The sequence below is a fragment of the Alligator sinensis genome, unplaced genomic scaffold (genome assembly GCF_000455745.1).
Source record: "Alligator sinensis unplaced genomic scaffold, ASM45574v1 scaffold542_1, whole genome shotgun sequence".
NCBI lineage: Eukaryota > Metazoa > Chordata > Crocodylia > Alligatoridae > Alligator > Alligator sinensis.
The window spans coordinates 2,597,634-2,614,823 of record NW_005841963.1 but is presented as its reverse complement, the minus strand read 5'-3'; the positions used below and the strand labels follow the sequence as shown (position 1 = coordinate 2,614,823).

Genomic DNA, 17,190 nt, shown 5'->3' with positions numbered 1-17,190 from the left:
AGAGTTAGAGAAAAGAGACCAGAAAAGAAATGAAATGACCATGAAAGAAAACAATACCACTGAAATTGAGTTCAAAAGTAAGGAAAAGGCTACTGCCAGAAAGATCCTTGGCTGCCTTACATTACTGTTCAGTTCTACCAATAAAAGCAGTATGGGGGAACTCCAACAGTTCTGTCTCCATACTCATGGTATGGAATCTAAGGGAACAAATTAATCAGATATGGATCTTTATTGAAGGGAAGTTCACAATATGATGAAAGACGTGGATGGAAATCAAATTCAGGAGTAAAAGCTAGAGACTAGATATTCAGACTGATGCCTTATTTGTGACTTGTATGTATAATTACTTACCACAAAAAGACTAATCAAATCCAAATAATGCAGTATATTTTAAAAGCAAAAAATACAAAAAGCCAAACACATTGGGCAAATAACTGACAATACAATTGTACCAGTACTATTGGAACTATAGTATATTGCCTTATCTGATTTTTCAAGGAACTGCAACATTAACAATTACAGTCAAAATTCTGTATATACCAGTTGTCTAATAAATTATTTCCTTTGAAAAACTATCAGTTTTGTGACAGAATAGAATCAAATGCTACTTCAAGTCAATCCTGCCTTGGATAAAGAATGCTGCAGCCTGCTCATATTTCTGGGATTAATCTTGGTAGCCAAAAATGGTCTGTTGATAAATAAGACAGTGAACAATTAAAAAATAATTTTTTTTTTTAGCAGATAGGGGAGTCAGATCCTCAAGTGACAAAATGCCACAGCTTGAATGAAGCCAGTGGCAGCATGCCACTCTTCCCTTGGGATATAGCTCCTGAGATTTTCCTAAAATAATGACAGTTGCTAATTCAAGATAATCCGACACTTACTTTAAGAAATTTGGAAAACCAACACTGAAAAGCTATTTTCCATTCTGTACAATGATTCAAGCTGTCATTTGTAAACATAAAAAAAAAAAAATAATAAAAAAAAAATAAAAAAGTGCTTGGACACTTACCAACTGTATTTCCAGGTACAAATTTTACAGACGAACTTATTTTATTTTCTTCGGAGAGGTCGGCTGGTTTCACAAGTAGTGGACTAGTAGGATTAGTATGATCTAGATGGAAAAATATAGTTGCATGATTAACAGAGATCAGGGTTTTCTGCTTCCCACAGAAAAAAAAAGAGAAAAACATGTATTTCCCCCTTCACCAGAGGAAACCACGGATTTCTCATGTTAGCAGAGAAACCCATGGATTTCCAGTTCTACAAAGAGCTCTCTGTAGGCTGGCAGAGTTCAAGCCTGCAAGGGGCTGGGAGGGACCGGGAGGAGGGTGGTCAAGCAGGGGGCACCATGTGCATGTATATGCACATGGCTGCCACACAGCCTGGAGAGCAGCTCCCACAGGTAAGTGTGGGGGGGAAGAGAATTGAGGCTCCCATAGGAAGGGAGGGAGTTGGTCAGGGCTGGGGCTGCTGCCCAGCCGGGGGGTGCATGGGGCCCAGGGCTACAATGCATGGCCACAGGGCCCTGGTGGAGTGGAACAGGGCCATGGGCAGCTCGTCGGGGGGGGGAGGGGAAACACAGACAGGCTCCCTGCTGATGCATGCACTCCCAGGGGGCGGAGGGGAACTTGTGCCCCCAACATTGTGTGCGGGGCAGAGGTGGGCTGCTCACTAGTGTTCTCTGCCCTCTGAAAGGGCACAGCAGGGCCACACAGGAAAGCTGCTTGCCGCTGCAAGCTCTGTGCTGCCCTAGTGACATGTGCCCTGTGTGTGCGGCAGCAGTGCAGGGTTACGCCCCTGCCATCAAGCCATTGATTACTACTCTGAGCCCAATGCTCCAGCCACTTTTCTATCCATGTAAGCAGTCCATTCATCCAGACTGTACTTCCTTAGCTTGTCTGCGAGAACACTGTGGGAGACCATATCAAAACCCTTGGTAAAAATCAAGGTACATCACATCCACTCGTCTCCCTGTATGCAGAGCCAGTCATCTCATCAGAGAAGGCAATCAGGTTGGTCAGGCATGACTGGCCCCTGGTGAAGCCATGTTGACTGCTCCTAATCACTTTTTTTCTCTTCCAAGTGCTTAGAAATTGATTCCTTGAGGATCTGTTCCATGATTTTTCCAGGGACTGAGGTGAGGCTGACTGGTCTGTAGTTCCCTGGATCCTCCTTTTTCCTTTTCTTAAATATTGGGCACTATGTTTGCCCTTTTCCAATCATCTGGGACCTCTCCTGATCAACACGAGTTTTCAAAGATGATGGCCAATGGCTCTGCAGTCACATCAGGCAACTCCCTCAGCACCCTCGGGTGCATCCCATCTGGCCCCATGGACCTTTACATGTCCAGCTTTTCTAAGCAGTCTCTAACATGTTCTTTCAGTGCTGAGGGCTGCTCACCTCCTCCCCAAACTGTGTTGCCCAGTGAAGGAGTCTGGGAGCTGACCTTGCCTCTGAAGACTGAGGTGAAGTGCTTCAGAACTGCAGTGCATCAGCTGCAGACAGAGTACAGTCCCCATTCTGGAATGCTTCAAAACTGTCACAAGAGCGTGCAGTGGCATGCTCTCCAGGCAGAGGGTACAATACAGGGCCCCTCAGTTCTGAGGCTTCACTTTCTACCCTCCTCCTTGGGGGAGGGAGGAGGAAGGGAGAGCAGATGAACAGCTTTAAAAATGCTTCCAAATAGTTGCTCTTTGTTCATGATTATTTTCAAAAGCTTTGGCCATTTCTGGAGAACTTCAGAAGGCTCACCCAAACGCATCTGAAATGTTTCAAGTGTTATGTCCATCCAAGGCCCTAAAAAATCCTTTTCGGATTCCAGTCAGCTACAAGTGGGACATGCTCTTGGCTCCTGCTGCTGTCCAAAAATCTCCATAAAATCTGCACGCTATAGTATTCTTCTCTGAACAGGGAAAGTTAGGGGCTATGCAGTAATGAGATTCTTGAGAAAGGCTTAGCAACCATTCAAGAAAGGCTAGCAGTTTTCAAGTGGGAGAACTGATAATATATGATAGTAAGGGCCCCTATAGACACTGAGGTAAAGGTGTGATAGGATAGTATCTACTGGGTGATCCACATAATCACATGGTAGGAAGTCTGACTGTGAGATCCAGCATCAGATCCTAATTGCATTTTATTGCAAGTGTAGAGGGAGCACCAGGATTACGACTCCAGGGTCCTCTTGTACCATTTCCCCACTGTGCAAATGGGCGACTCATCAGCTGACAGGACTCCCAGCTGCTGCAGCCTGTGGGATGGTGCCAGGGTTGGGAGTCTCCTCAGTTGTGGTAGTTCCAGCTGTCACAGTACATGATCCACTTCAGTGGATGGGAGCCCCATCAGCTGACTGGGTTCCCAGTGGCAGGGGGCACAGCTGTGCTCCACATGCAAATTAAAGCTGGTTATTATACTATAAAGCTATAGTTATTATATTATTACACATTTTGCAGCAATAACTTTATAGCTGGTTGGACCTTATAAGACGTGATAGTTAATTTCCACATGTAGCCAGTCTAAATGAATTGTGCAATTAACCTTGTAATTGCATGATACATGTAATGTGTAAAGGGAACCTAGCTGACTAAATGTCTCCCCCACTAGGTTTTGCTAATGAAAAAGGTCATTGAACGTTACTAGAGTTCTCTTTCAAACCTCCCCAAGCACCTCCAGAATGCAACAAGTGAATCTGGAAAAAGTTCTCCCCTCTCTAACCAAGCCTCCATGAAGACCTTTCCAAACTATTCCAAACACCCTTGTCCCCAAGACGAAGACGTCTTCTGAACAAAAAGTTATTTCTCTACCTCAGTGTGCATCTGAATGCTTCTCTAACGCACAAAGTTCTCTACCACCTGGAATAGCTTATGATGGTTGGAATACCAGATACTTTTGTCTAATTTCAAGAAAAAGAGTCACAATTTTTATAGAGAAACAGACTCTGAAGCAGTATCCTGTTAGTTTTATATAAGTGTAATAGCTGCTTTCATAATCAGACTAGAAAGTAACTTACCACTTCCAGTTCTTTTAAGTTCCATTTCCTGCATGTGGATTTTGCTTGGAGTCATCCGTATGGGAACTGGGTGAACAATAGCAGTATCCTAAAGAGGGGAAGGAGGAAGTAATTTTAATTAATTTTTTTAGTGATTCTCCAAAGGTTTGTTAACTGCCTACAACATATTTTGCTAGGCCTACATTCATATGTAAACTTTTCTCCAGTGTCCCCAAGAACTCACATTCTATGATGGTGGACAACAGTCAACCAGTCTCAGAATAACATGTCCGTTACAAATATATTTAGCTATATGCAGTAAAATATTATGCACAGATCCACTGCTTGCAGAATATACTGTTTCTAGCTACCAAATTCCTTCAAATATAGTTATATACCCAACTTTCCTGTTTTTAATTTCTGTAAAAATAAACACTGCTGTTGCCCAAAGCATATGATATATTCATGAATGGTAAGGGTGGTTCATAAACACATTAAAATGCAGCCCACAAACAGATGGTGCATTTTTCCTTAATATCAGAAACATTTCATGGAAGTGTCAATGTGCTCTAGATTTCTGAAGTTTTAAAGATTTAAAATAGTATCGCTTTAGAAATTTAATGAGCTTTCTCCACCAGAAAGTCTACTCCAAAGAGTAAGCTTATACTTCGGAGGTTTTACAACATATACTTCAAGCGACTGTTGTCAGGTATGAAGTCTGAAAAAGTACTGGGCACCAGATTGTGTCACAATTGTATCTATGGCCTTATAGAAAACTATCAGATCCTCTGCTCATATTCTTCCTGACCCCTTCAAAAACAAAATCTGCACCATATAAGTAGTGTTCACAATGTCACTACTGAGAGCCGTGGCAAATAGATATACATATGGAGGGCAGATTATCATTTTAATTTTTTTTTTAACTGCTCTTGGAAACTGCTTAACATGATTTAAACTGTTTAATTAGTCCATTTTTATAAGCCCAGGTACATTTATATCAGTATTTTCTAAAACTTCCCAAATTAATTGATACTGTATATAGTAAATGTAGTCAAAGGTTTTAGGCATGAACGCTTTAAACTTATTTTAGACTTTCTGATCATTAGGTAAAAGACTTTCAAAAAATGATCCTCCAATATTCAAAAACAAAAACAAGGAAAAATATTTTTACAGTCACAGAGAACTGACATCAACATTATTTTGGGAAAGAAAAATGTGTGTGTGTGTGTGTGTGTGTGTATATATATATATATATATATATATTTTTTTTTTTTTGTAGCATGTAGGCAAGGAAATTATATATATATAATTTCCTTGCCTACATGCTACAAAAAAAATGGATGCATTTCATGGTCATAAATTAAGAGCTATAAATCAATGTACTTTCATGAGATGCAATTAGCTGCATATAATATGTTCCATTAATATATTTCAACTGAAGAATGAAGAATAAGTACATAAATAGAAAAGGGATGTGTGTTTACCCTGAAGAGTATAGACAGTTTAACTTGGCTTTTTTCAATGCATTTGATAGATGTGTGTAGACCACTGTCTACCCCCACCCCACATCCTCTTGAGTAAAATGAGTTATGTAGTACCTGGTACAAAAGACCCAATTCTATCTGGGATCTAGAGGTACTGTTGTAATACAAATATCAATCAAATGTTGTTTACTCTGAATACAGGGTGCCTGTACACGAGCGCGGAGGCTGCTCTGACGTGCTGTAATTATAGAGCATTGGAGCAAACTCGATTAATAGTCTGCTGAAGTGTAGTAATTACTGCACTCCAGCAGCCTCCTGCATCTCACGTATCAGCGTCCCCATGCTTCAAAATGGTGGTGGGGGCGCTTGAACTAAAGCTTGTTTGATAAGCTTTTATTCAAGTGCCTCCACCGGTATTTTGAAGCAGGGGTACTTTCATGCATCAGACACTGTGGTGCTTTAACTACGGCAGCTCTCAGAACTGCTCCAAATTAAAGCGCCGCCCCTTCCCACCCCCAGAGCACATGTAAAATTGCCCAAAGAGACCTCACAAGGCTGCAATTTTTTCAATTAGTTATTTAATATGCAAGATTCTTTGACATTAAATACATTTAACAAAGTAAAATGTATAATTCTGTATGTATGTATACATCTTATTGATTAAGATGAATTATGAAGTGCCATATCTTATATTTTATACTAAGATGTATTATAGCTACCTTATGTAATAAAGACAACCCCTGCTTACTGCTATTTCGCTTAGCATTATTTTGGTATAATGCTCGTTTTACATTGATACCCGATTCCACTTAGCGCTCAGCGAGTTTCGTTTTAACGCTCACAGGCATTCTTATGGGAAAAATCAGTTACACTTAACATTATTCCATTTAATGCTTTGTTTTTCAGGAACCAATTAATTGTGCTAAGCAGGGGCTGCTTGTAGATCAACGGTTCCCAATCTGTGGTACAGGTACCACCAGTGTTACGCAGACAACCTGTCAGTCGTACACGTTAACAGATTCATTATAAAGACTTTATATGACAAAAATTTGCTGGTGGCACTTAAGGTTGTATTGTTTTAAAATTAGCGGGGCACAATCTGTCAGAGTTTGAGAACCACTGCTATAGATGAATTTAGATAATTTTAATTTGCTACAAATTAAATCTATAAAAGAAACGACAACACATTTTTAAAGTATTTAAAGTTGCTTCAACAGGTCCTGCAGGCTCTAAGTAAAGCAAACCTGGCAGTGTTTAACTACATAATTGCTATTCACAGCACTTCTTTACAGTCTAATGCTATTGCTAGTATAGTTGTACTTCAAAAGTACTCAAAAATACTATTTCTAGAATAACGTGATGGCAATCTCATAAATATGAACTACCATGTCAATTTTGGAATGTAACAGGAACATAAAGTTTGATAAAGTAGTTCATATAAACTGGGATGGTCAGTTTTACAATTGTGTGCGCATACAACCTGCAATAGACTTGAATAGATATAAGCTAAGGGTCCCATGCTTTATATAATGCAGATACTCAAACAGTTTTAAATGAAATGTAATAATCATGTTGCAAAATGCTCCTTTACAGATTTGACAGGAGCACTGCATCATGTCACAATTGAGAAAAACATCCCCTGTACTCAGATATTAAAAATTAAAGGAAATAAGAAATTCATCTTCTTAACACAAGCAGACAAAATTAATAAGCCTGCCACCATTTCCAACCAAGCAGTCCACAGAATCATGCATAATAGCTAAAAACAATGTATGGAAAAATAAGTGTTAATAAAATTAATTTCAAACAAGCAAGCTAAGTGATTGACTTACAGGATCAGCTGGTGCAATGTTAGAATCAAATTGGGTCAGAGTTTGTGAGCTTGAAGAGCGTTCACTAAATGTCTCCCACTGCTGAACAGACAGAGGAGAGACAAGTCAGCATGATGAGAAAGATGGAGTAAAAGATCACTAGAGAAGATTAAGCATAGTTGTTAAGAGGTTGCACTGGGGTTTGTATCATGGAGTTCGCTTGGAAAAAAAATAACAAACAAAGGAATATTTCACAATTTCAAGCCTGACAGATACGCAACCAAGATTATTAACCTTTTCAGAAGTTCTGATCATGTGTGCACGTGCTATACTGAAAATGTAGGTATGCACACTACTCAGAAACTTTATTTGAGAAATCTATGAGAATCGGAGAATGGTTAAAACATTAAATGGTGTAAAAAGGCAAGTGGTGCCATATCTTGGCATTGTCCATAATATGTATCGATGCATGTGTTTATCATGCTTTATACAAGTGGCAAAAACAAGTGTTTTATTTACAACATTTAGTAAACATGATTCCCCTGAAAAGACAGATGTAAAATGTAACATTAAGCACAGAGTACTCTGATTAAACCCAGCCAGTTCAACTTGCCAGTGCAACCTCTGAGAAATGATTCTCTTATGCATGAGAGCATTTTAACAAGTCTTGAAAAATTATCTTTTAAACAATGCAAAGAATTATTAAGTTCAAACGTATCTGCTTTTTTCACTCAACAGCAAATCAATGTCTCTGATCAGCTGTACAAGATACAAGCCATGCTACATACAATACATAATTGCCAAACAGAGTCCTCATGCTTGAAAAACAAGCTACAGCCACAACTGAAGCAATTAAGAATCAAAATATATAAAGATATGGAATCTGAAGACTAGCTGACTCTTCAAAGAGGCATGTTGAATGTGTTTTGCCTCTTGCAATTAGTAGAATGCTAAGTAAATATTAGTCAGACTTCATTTTAAAACACTAGTTCAGAAAACTTTGGGAATGAAGGATTTTAGTGCTGAGAGGACCTGCCACAGGGACAGAGTGTTAGTATCAGTCATAAAATCAAACATGCTATAAAAAAAATCACTATTAATATTTCCAGAAAGGAAAATAATATGTAAGGAGTTAAGCCAAACTGTCCTCATACATTCTTTTTATGTTGAGCTATTTTCTAAAGGCTCTTATACACAAGGAGCTTGTCTGGGAACAGCTACTCCAAGGGCAGCTCCACATGCACTCATTCCAGAACAAGAGTGTTTTGTTTTCATTTAACCTACTTTGGAAGTAGTTAAGCTAACAAGGCCAAGGTGCTCCAACTCTGGCAGAGGAGTTCCAGAATAGCTCCCAGTCAGATAAATCCTTATACTCCAAATTTTAGATGAGAATATTCAGCTGATGTTTTACAAGAAATTAAAATTCAAAAGCAGCTGCGATATAGCTAAATCATAGTTGCTTTCTCTTACACAGTGTATATCTAAAATACTCATAAGAACTCTTTCTATATACTTGTGCAACAAACCCTAATGTGATAGATTATGTATAGTTCTACTTCTTAGAGGTGTACTACAAAAAGGTGTCTTTCTGGGCCTCATGTTCCTAGTGAGATACAAGCAGGACTCCACAAGCTCAGTTTATTTTTATCACCAGTAGGAGGAAAGCAAATGCTTCCTGCCCCACATTGGAATAATGCTCAAAGTCAACATAACTTGTGGTTTGATGCTTATTTCTTTGACAGTATCATCACTATAGGACTACATATAAATATAAAATAGTTGTTGGATTGTATATCTCATATTGGATCTACTTTAAGAGTTTTATTCCACTTAAAGCAATTTTTAAGGCCAAAGATCTGGAAATATAGGCATGGAACAAATGTTGACACTATAAACAGACTCAATAAGAACTCTGTCATTTACTTAAAGAGAATTGTGAGCCTACCATTTTATGAATTTTTCTAGATGGTGCGCCCTTGGAACTTTTAAAGTTTGCTCTACGATCTATACTCATTATCATTAAAAAATGTTACTTCTTGTAAGAAACCTGAGCTCACAATTACCAACCAGCTTGGAAAGGAACTCTCATGTGCTCCTAGATAATGTTCAATAAGGGGGTGGCAGGCTGCATAAGGTGCCTGCCTTTAAGGGGAGAAGCAGCTGTCTGCAGGTGGGGCCAGACCTGAGTATGGGGTCATCTGACCCAGGAGGAGGACTAGATTTAAGGCAGATACAAGTCCAGGCCCTGAGCAAAACTGGCAGTAAGATCTTGGAGCCTGCTGAAAGAACAACACCATTTCAGCAGGAAGGCTGCAGGTCCAGAAGGTCAGCATGGAGGGTAACACCAACGAAGGTCAACATTGCAAGTTTGAGAATGAACTACAGGCAGTCCTCGACTTAAAACGTTTTGAGTTACAACATTTATGAATTGACACCGTTTCAATTTTATGACATCAGTGTCAACTTTACAACGCTTGGCCCGATGCAACGCCACGCCAGCAAACAAGTTCGCTGCATCGCTCATCTCCCTGGAGAACATCTGTCCAAACTTCCTTGGACACTTTCTTTAAGAAAGCAGACAAGACTCCAAAAAAACCTTCAGCCAAGACTTCTGAGAAGACTCCAGCCAAGAGCACTTCAAAAAGACAAACCAAGAGCCTTTCAAAAAGTCCAGCAAAGTCACCTCAAAGAAGTCCTTCCAAATCAATGACTGCTATTTACAATATAAATACATTAATGTAGCTATATTACTCATCTATAATTGATCAATTACAAAGTTCTGGGGTACTGTTGGTGAAAATAGGGTATTCGGCCTTGGTTCAGGAATCAATCCCCCATTTATAACATGTTTCTTATGAAATAATTGGTTCTGAGTTACCACATTTTGACTTAAGACATGGTTCTCAGGAACCAATTGTGTTGCAAGTCCGAGGACTGCCTGTATAGGGATGGAGGAGTATCCTGGGGACCCAAGGAGGGGTCTGAAGCCAGAGAGAAGGGTTGAAAGCATAGAAACTATTGCGGGGTCCAGGTGAGCCCAGAGAGAGGAGCCAAGTATGTGGGACCTGATAAGGGGTCCAGGGCCCAGAGAAGGAATGAAGATGATCCTGAACAGACCAGGGGCTGAGTTGGGGTCAGGAGGCCTATAGCCCTAGAAGGGTAAGGAATGGGGCTGGAAGGAGCCCGTAACCCAGGAGGGGTGAAGACTGCCAGAACACGATAGCCTGGACATGGGCCCCAAGTATGATCAAAAACTGCTCCCTACTGAGGTTTGTGGTCAGTGGTGGGGCTGCTTGTGGTGGAGTAGCCTTCTGAAAGTGCCACTGGTGGCAAACCCCAGGGAAGGTTGAGTATGGGGTGCTCGAAAAGCCCAGCCCCCACTGCCTTGTGGGTCACCCCTTGGCAGGGGAAGGCCACGGGAGCACACCCTGAGAGAGAAGCACAGAAAGGAGGTTTCTAGTAGTCCTAGGGCCTGAGAGGAGGCTGGGTAGAGGGCACACAGCAGGAGGGCTGGAGAGCCCACAGGTCTAGGGCTACAGTGAGGGGTGGATTGGAGCTCAGGAGAAGGCCTAAGAAGGCTTGAGCCTACAGAAGGGGCACGTTGTTAGTAGAGCAAGTGGATCCATGGGCGAGTGAGAGTTGGCAGCTAGGGATTGACCTATGGAATTTCAACTGGGTCGTGCAGAGCTAGGGCCCAACAAAAGGTCAAGAAGAGACCACTGCAGAGACTGCCAGAGCCTGGAGATCTCAACTGGCCCGAGGCAGGACCAGGGCCTTGGAATGGATAGGTCAAAAGGTCCATGTGTGGCTACAGCCTGAGAGGAAGGGGATCAAGGAGACTGCAGTCCAGTATGACAGTGGTGGTGCCATCTGAGTTGGGGAGGGTCTGAAGAAGAAAGTGAGAACAGGAGCCCTGAAGCTAAGAATGGGCCCAGCAGGGAAGACAGGAGCCTGAGGCTGAGTGTGGGCCCAGCAGGAAGAACAGGAGCCTGAGGCTGAGTGTGGGCCCAGCAGAGAGCTGGAGCCTAGAGCAAGCATGGGACCAGGAGGGCCAGCAAGGGGCCAGGAAAAGTGTGGGACCAGAAGGGTCCAGGGAAAGACCAAAGTGGTCTGGTAGTCCAGAGAGGGACCAGGTGAGAAACTGTGGGGCCTGACAGCCCAGGGAGGGGTTGAGTAAGAAATGAAGGGTCTGAGGGCCGAGGGGTCGGATGAGAGACCAAGTGGCCTGGCAACCCAGAGAGGGGCTGAGTGGTAGACCAAGGGCTCTGGAAGCCCACAGAGTGGTTAAGCGAGACCAAAGGGGGCTGAGGGCCCAGAAAGGGGCTGAGGAAAAGACCAAAAGGACTGAGGCTCAGAGAGGCGTTGTGTGTGTAATGAGAGAACATCAATGAGGATAACATCTGGAAGGCTTGGGGCATGGTGTAGGGGCAAAACAGAGCCACACTATTAGCCTGTGTGTCTTGGACCACAGACAGTTGGTGGTCATTCGATTAAGACCAAGGTAGCCTCCCATATTTTAATGGCAATTAACACTGAGACGTGGCAGGAAAGGAGGGCAGACTGCCTACAAAGCCAGGTAAAAAGTAAATTTTTTTGGTCTCCAGGGGCTTTATGGTCACCCCTGGAGATGGTACCCTGTGACAAAGGGGTCTCAAAAAGGTCTTTCAATTGGTCCACCCAAGATTAGTTCATGACAGCCAAAAAAGCAGTTAAATGAACTTAGTTGGAACTCTACTAAAACATACTCCAGAACTGTTCATAGGGCCATTTTGCAATAGCTGCAAAGCTTGCTTTTTCTACTTGAAATTTCTCCTATAAATAGTGTTTAAGGCCAGGGAAGCTCTAAAAGTCACCTTTAAAAAAAAGCATTAAGATTTCAGGAACTAAGCTGTTACAGAAAAGGCTTTTAATTTTGAATGGAATAAATTTCCTAGTTGGGACAGTAAAACAGAATCCATACCTCATGTCACAGGCTCTGGCCAAAGGTAACTGAGGATACATATGTAGAGGATCGAGGAAACAACTGTACCATTTTGAAGGAAAAAGGACATACTATTCTTGAGCATGCACCAACTGATCTACTGTAACTGTATTATCTGTCCAATACTATCTTGCATTAAGTGAAATTAAACCACAGTAATTTATGCAAATGAAATGCAAGTCATAAATTATTGTGGTTTAGCTTCCATTCATCATGGTAGAAAGCATACAGAAAGTTAGTTAACAGCAAATTCAACTGAGCCATGGAAAGCATCCCCACCTTTTGCAGTGGTATAAACAGTTTCATTTACACTCTGAGCTGAGAATCATATTTCTTTGTGCCAGTACAGCAATTCAGATCAAACTTTTGTATCTCCTAAATTCCTAGACTGAATGGTATATGTAAGCCTCCTTTCCCGAGTGGACAGATAAAGCATTATCTGTCAATAATCTTTTCATGCCACAGTAGAAGATTGCTACTGTCTTGTTTATATGAGAGGAATAAATTCACGGTTTTCACTAAGAGAAAGTCTGACCCAATAACCAATCATACGGCTTTAGCTGCAACTGGCAGTCTGTGACAATACTCCTTTTCTGCTACATAGTGAAAACAAAGGAATGATCTGTGGGACAGAGCAAATTTATCTGTTGCTGTGGTCCAGAAATAGTGACATACTACCTTTCTGCCACCTAGTACCTTTCAGAAATACCTAAGCACTCAGAAAAGATTTCAGATTTTTCAAAACATCAAGCTGTGGGGCAAACATCTCAGAAGCAAGGGAGGTGGGGGAGGGGGAAAGGAATGACACAGACTGAAGAAGACCCCCTCTCACCCCCTAGGCTTGAATAAAGACTAATAGACAGTTCTATACCCTAGGCAAATTGAGACTGCAGCTGCTTGCAGATGTTAACCCCCACCCCCCCACCAACAAAAACCCCCCCACACTTTACTGGAAGTAGCAAAACGTTATTTTGACTTGGCTCTGCAGTGTCTGTATAGTTTGGGTGCTTCGGCAGGGCTTTTTGGCACTTTTATCTCAAGCTGATTCAATCAACTATTAGATAAAAGCGCCAAAAGCCCCACTAAAGTACTCGATTTATATAGATGTCAGGCAAGCCAGGTCCACCTAACGCACTGCCTCTTCTGGTCATGCGCTGGGTTCGGTGCAGGGATGTGTGGATTTTAAAGTGCAGTTTTTTTGTTTTAAATGTCTGCAGGATTATCATGCATGGGGTCCTCTCTCTCCCACAGAAACAGTGTTGTATAGAAACTGTGTAGAAATCTCATTACTCTACCCTGCGTGCAGGGGCAATGCATAGACGGTACACAGGGGTGCACGTGCACCCCGAGAGCACTGGTGCACCCCCTATCCAGCCACGACCCCTGTTTAGTCAGCGGGCAGTGGGGCAGGCGGGAGCACCAGTGTCCCCCCTGCAAGTGCTGGCTGGGGAGCGGGGCCACCAGCAGAAGTGGCTGCACGAGTTCCAGAAGCGGTGCAGCCGCTTTTACACTGAGTGAAATTGGCTGTGTAATTGGCCGTTGGGGACCCTCCCCACCTCTCCAGGCCAGTGGGATCAGCCACCTGGGGGGGGGGGGGGGCACATCCCCCCCCTGACTCAAGAGGCACCAGACACCCATGCTTGCGTGAATGCAGACTGCACAACTAACTAACTGATTAAGACTGCTTTAACATCCTACTGCTTTGTACTTATGAGGCTAAACTTCTGCAGGGCTGCATTTCTTTTATGCTATCACACTTCGTAAACATTTCAATTTTAACATTTCCTATATGCCAGGATTGTCCAACTTCTGAGCAACCGGGGGCCACATGCTGCACAGCTCTTCTCCTTTCCTCCCTCACAAGCTGAGGAAGGGGGAGAGGCCAGGCTGTGTGGGCTGTGCAGGCTGTGCTGCCCTACCCTCAGGGGCAGGTCAGGAAGCAGAAACTGGATGAGGGGGAGACGGCATGGCAGCAAAAGGAACAGTGGGAAGAGCAGAGGCCAGACAAGAGCCTGCGAGCCTCAAGTTAATCCCTTGCAGTCTGCATGTGAACCACTGGTTGCACAGCCCTGCTACAGGCCAAAAAAATTTACAGGCTAACAGTAGTTTAAAGATTTAAGCCATCTTTTATCTTATTGTAGTCTCATACAATAATGAGTATTTTCAATATTTTTCTGTGCCAAATGAAGAAAAATTATATCCTATATCCTGTTTACATCTTGGTAGAATCTATAAGCACCGGCCATGGTCCATAGCCCTGAGTGTTTGGTACTGTACAGACAGCACATTTTTTCCTGACTCACTGAACTTATATGTTACATAGAAACTATTTACAATAGCCTTTAGAATATTTAGCATTGTTTAAAATGTTTGCCATTTTAGCTCAAATCATTTTAACTGTTTTATATCATCACGTGCCCTATGCCGATTGTCAGATCTATGAGAGCAGGTCAGCTAGGGACGTTTAAAACTCATCTTGACAAAAGACTCTTGCTTAAGGGCTTTTAAATGAAAGAACGCAGCTGCGATAAGAAATTCCTACCTTTGGTAGGTTTCAATTTTAGACACATTTTATATGGCTTAAGTGGAGATTTTTTCTATTTAACTGGATGATAAAACAGAGTGTAAGTGATGTACAATATAAGAACAATTAACAAAGATTAGTCAGTAATTGGCTCTGATTTCAAAAATTAATCTGTAATAGCCACCATTATTCTTCAGTGGTAACATATTTCCACTCTATTTCTAGTGAACTGTGGTTTATTAAAAATATTATAAATCTTGCATAATATAGATGAAATTCTAGAGAAAGACTAATGAATTTACTTTGCAGTTTTCATTCTTTACATTTTGAAATATGGATACACAGTTCAGTTACTGGACGTTGGCAATTAAATACTTCTAAAATAAAAAGAAAGCTTTTGCTAACCTCACTGCTCTGATTCAGTTCTGGCCAGGTCTGGTTTAGGGATGGCATTGATGGAGACTTGCTTGGAGGTGCTTCTGCTGGAGAGCTGGAGTAACCTACCTCACCAGCTTGATCCCCAACTTCTGAAACGACAGGAACCACTATAAACCAAAATAATGTATTTCATTAATCTTGCTGTTTGACAAACTGCTGATGCCTCATGGAATATTTAGTTATCCTTCACTCTGTAGGTGACTTGTCCAAGTAAACAAGAAATAATGGCCAAGAGAAAATTCTGAAGAGTTTTTCACTCTGGAACCCCAGGCTTTAACTATTAAATAACACTGTCTCAGAATCCTCTTGAAAAACTAGGCCTTGAATCAGGTTATCTTGCCTCTGCCTTCTGTTTAATATCACAAAAATAAAAATACACATTATTTTAATACAAATGCTATTAATATTAATAATATTAATTAATATTTTTTCAGATGGATTTATTAAGCATCAGCTGCTGTAACTTATTTGATCTTAAGTTTTAGGGTTTCTCTTAATATTACACTGTTAAGCACACAGCAACATCAGAGTAAGTTTAAACGTAAAAATGGTTTCCTGATGATACTGTATTTACTTGTACACCATACACACCTTACTCTCCCAGATTAGCCTTCCATGAACGTTTTAAGCAAGGAAATTGATTTCCATGCCAGAAGGGAGAGAGGAGGGCTCCAGAATGGCCGCTAGGGACTGTTCTGGGTACCCTGAGAGTCCATTCATCAGCATCATCCACTCTAGCTATAGCTAGAGTGTTTCACCCTCTTACAGCTACTGCTAAATTTGCAACAGCTTTTGGAAGAGTGACACTGAACTGGGAACAATCAACCACGGTGCACTCATGCTGAGTCGGTTAGGAATCTAGAAGAAACTTTTCTTCTTCATTTTGCCTTCCCAAAACAAGGCATATGTCTTATTTGGGGGCTGTATGGTATGTGAGTAAATATGGCATAAGAAAGCAAGCGTCACTTGGTAAAGGACATTATAATTCTTATGTGGAGTTCATTTCTCATAAGGTAGGTAAAGGCTACATTTCTTAACTTGTATCAGTATTCGCTGAAAACAAACCTAGCTTGCAGTATTAACAGAAACAATCTTAACAGAATGGGTTTAATGCAACAGATATTGTGAATTTTGAAATTAAAATGTACTATACAAATTATAATCTGAAAATAAAGATACTGAAATATAAATGATATATGATGCGTCTTTGAACCACAAGACAGCTCCCTGGTTCAGCCACAATACAGAGGGTAAGATTTCATACAGATGACTCTTTGTATACAGGTCTACATAAGTTTTTGTTATAATGATGCCAGTCATGTGTGTAAAGAGGTGTGATCCCTAAGCAATATACTGTGTCAGCATGAAAATTTAGTATAAAAATGTTATATTATCAAGATCATTTTTACCAGCCTATCTTGTTTTACTTTGCCAGTGCTGCTGTGTCTACGCAAGAAGTCTACTAGTGGAAATATACTAGTATTTCCAGGGGTGGTACATGTATTTATTGTTACTGTATGCCACCAAATAAAACATGAAACTTGTTTTTGGAAGGCAAAATTTGGAGGGGAAAAAAAAAAAAACTGTTTCAGAGTTAAATGGTCAGAGCTCGCTGACTGTGTGACAGAACAAGACCTCCTGAAAACACCCAGTCTGGGTGAGGCAGCAGGATCTTCCTGGTGTGGCAGAACAGCAACAAGGCTAGGCCCCAGCCCCTTGCAAGGGCAGTGACAAGATCTGCTTCTTTTCTCCAACTGCAGCCCACAGTGCTGTGTCATTCAGCCCTCAGAGCTCCTCACAGGTCTGGAAGTCTGGTGGTGGGAGAGCACTGGTACCACTCCCCCCGTGCCAAAATTTCTATACCCATGGAGAGCCCTAGGCCCCACACCCTAGATCAAGTGCCGGATCCCAGTGCACAGAACTGGGCAAAGGTGGTGTTTGGGCCAGGGCTGATCAGTAGCTAA

The 17,190-nt window shown here is 41.6% G+C and overlaps 1 protein-coding gene across 18 annotated transcripts in view; it reads right to left on the bottom strand.

Annotated features, from left to right (window-relative positions):
• REPS1 (RALBP1 associated Eps domain containing 1) overlaps positions 1-17,190 on the bottom strand; it is a 101,080-nt gene that overhangs the window by 13,299 nt on the left and 70,591 nt on the right. For 10 of the 18 annotated variants that reach the window (XR_003093299.1, XR_003093300.1, XM_025200315.1 and 7 more), the window contains 4 exons: positions 15,194-15,333; positions 7,305-7,385; positions 4,010-4,097; positions 1,013-1,114 (listed from right to left, as the gene is read on the bottom strand). Coding sequence is in view for 16 of the 18 variants with exons in the window: in XM_025200315.1 (XP_025056100.1) it covers positions 1,013-1,114; positions 4,010-4,097; positions 7,305-7,385; positions 15,194-15,333 (411 nt within the window). In the remaining 2 variants the exon portion in view is untranslated. The remainder of the gene's footprint in view (positions 1-1,012; positions 1,115-4,009; positions 4,098-7,304; positions 7,386-15,193; positions 15,334-17,190) is intronic. The other 8 variants (XM_006020673.3, XM_006020674.3, XM_025200321.1 and 5 more) reach the window with 4 other exon arrangements.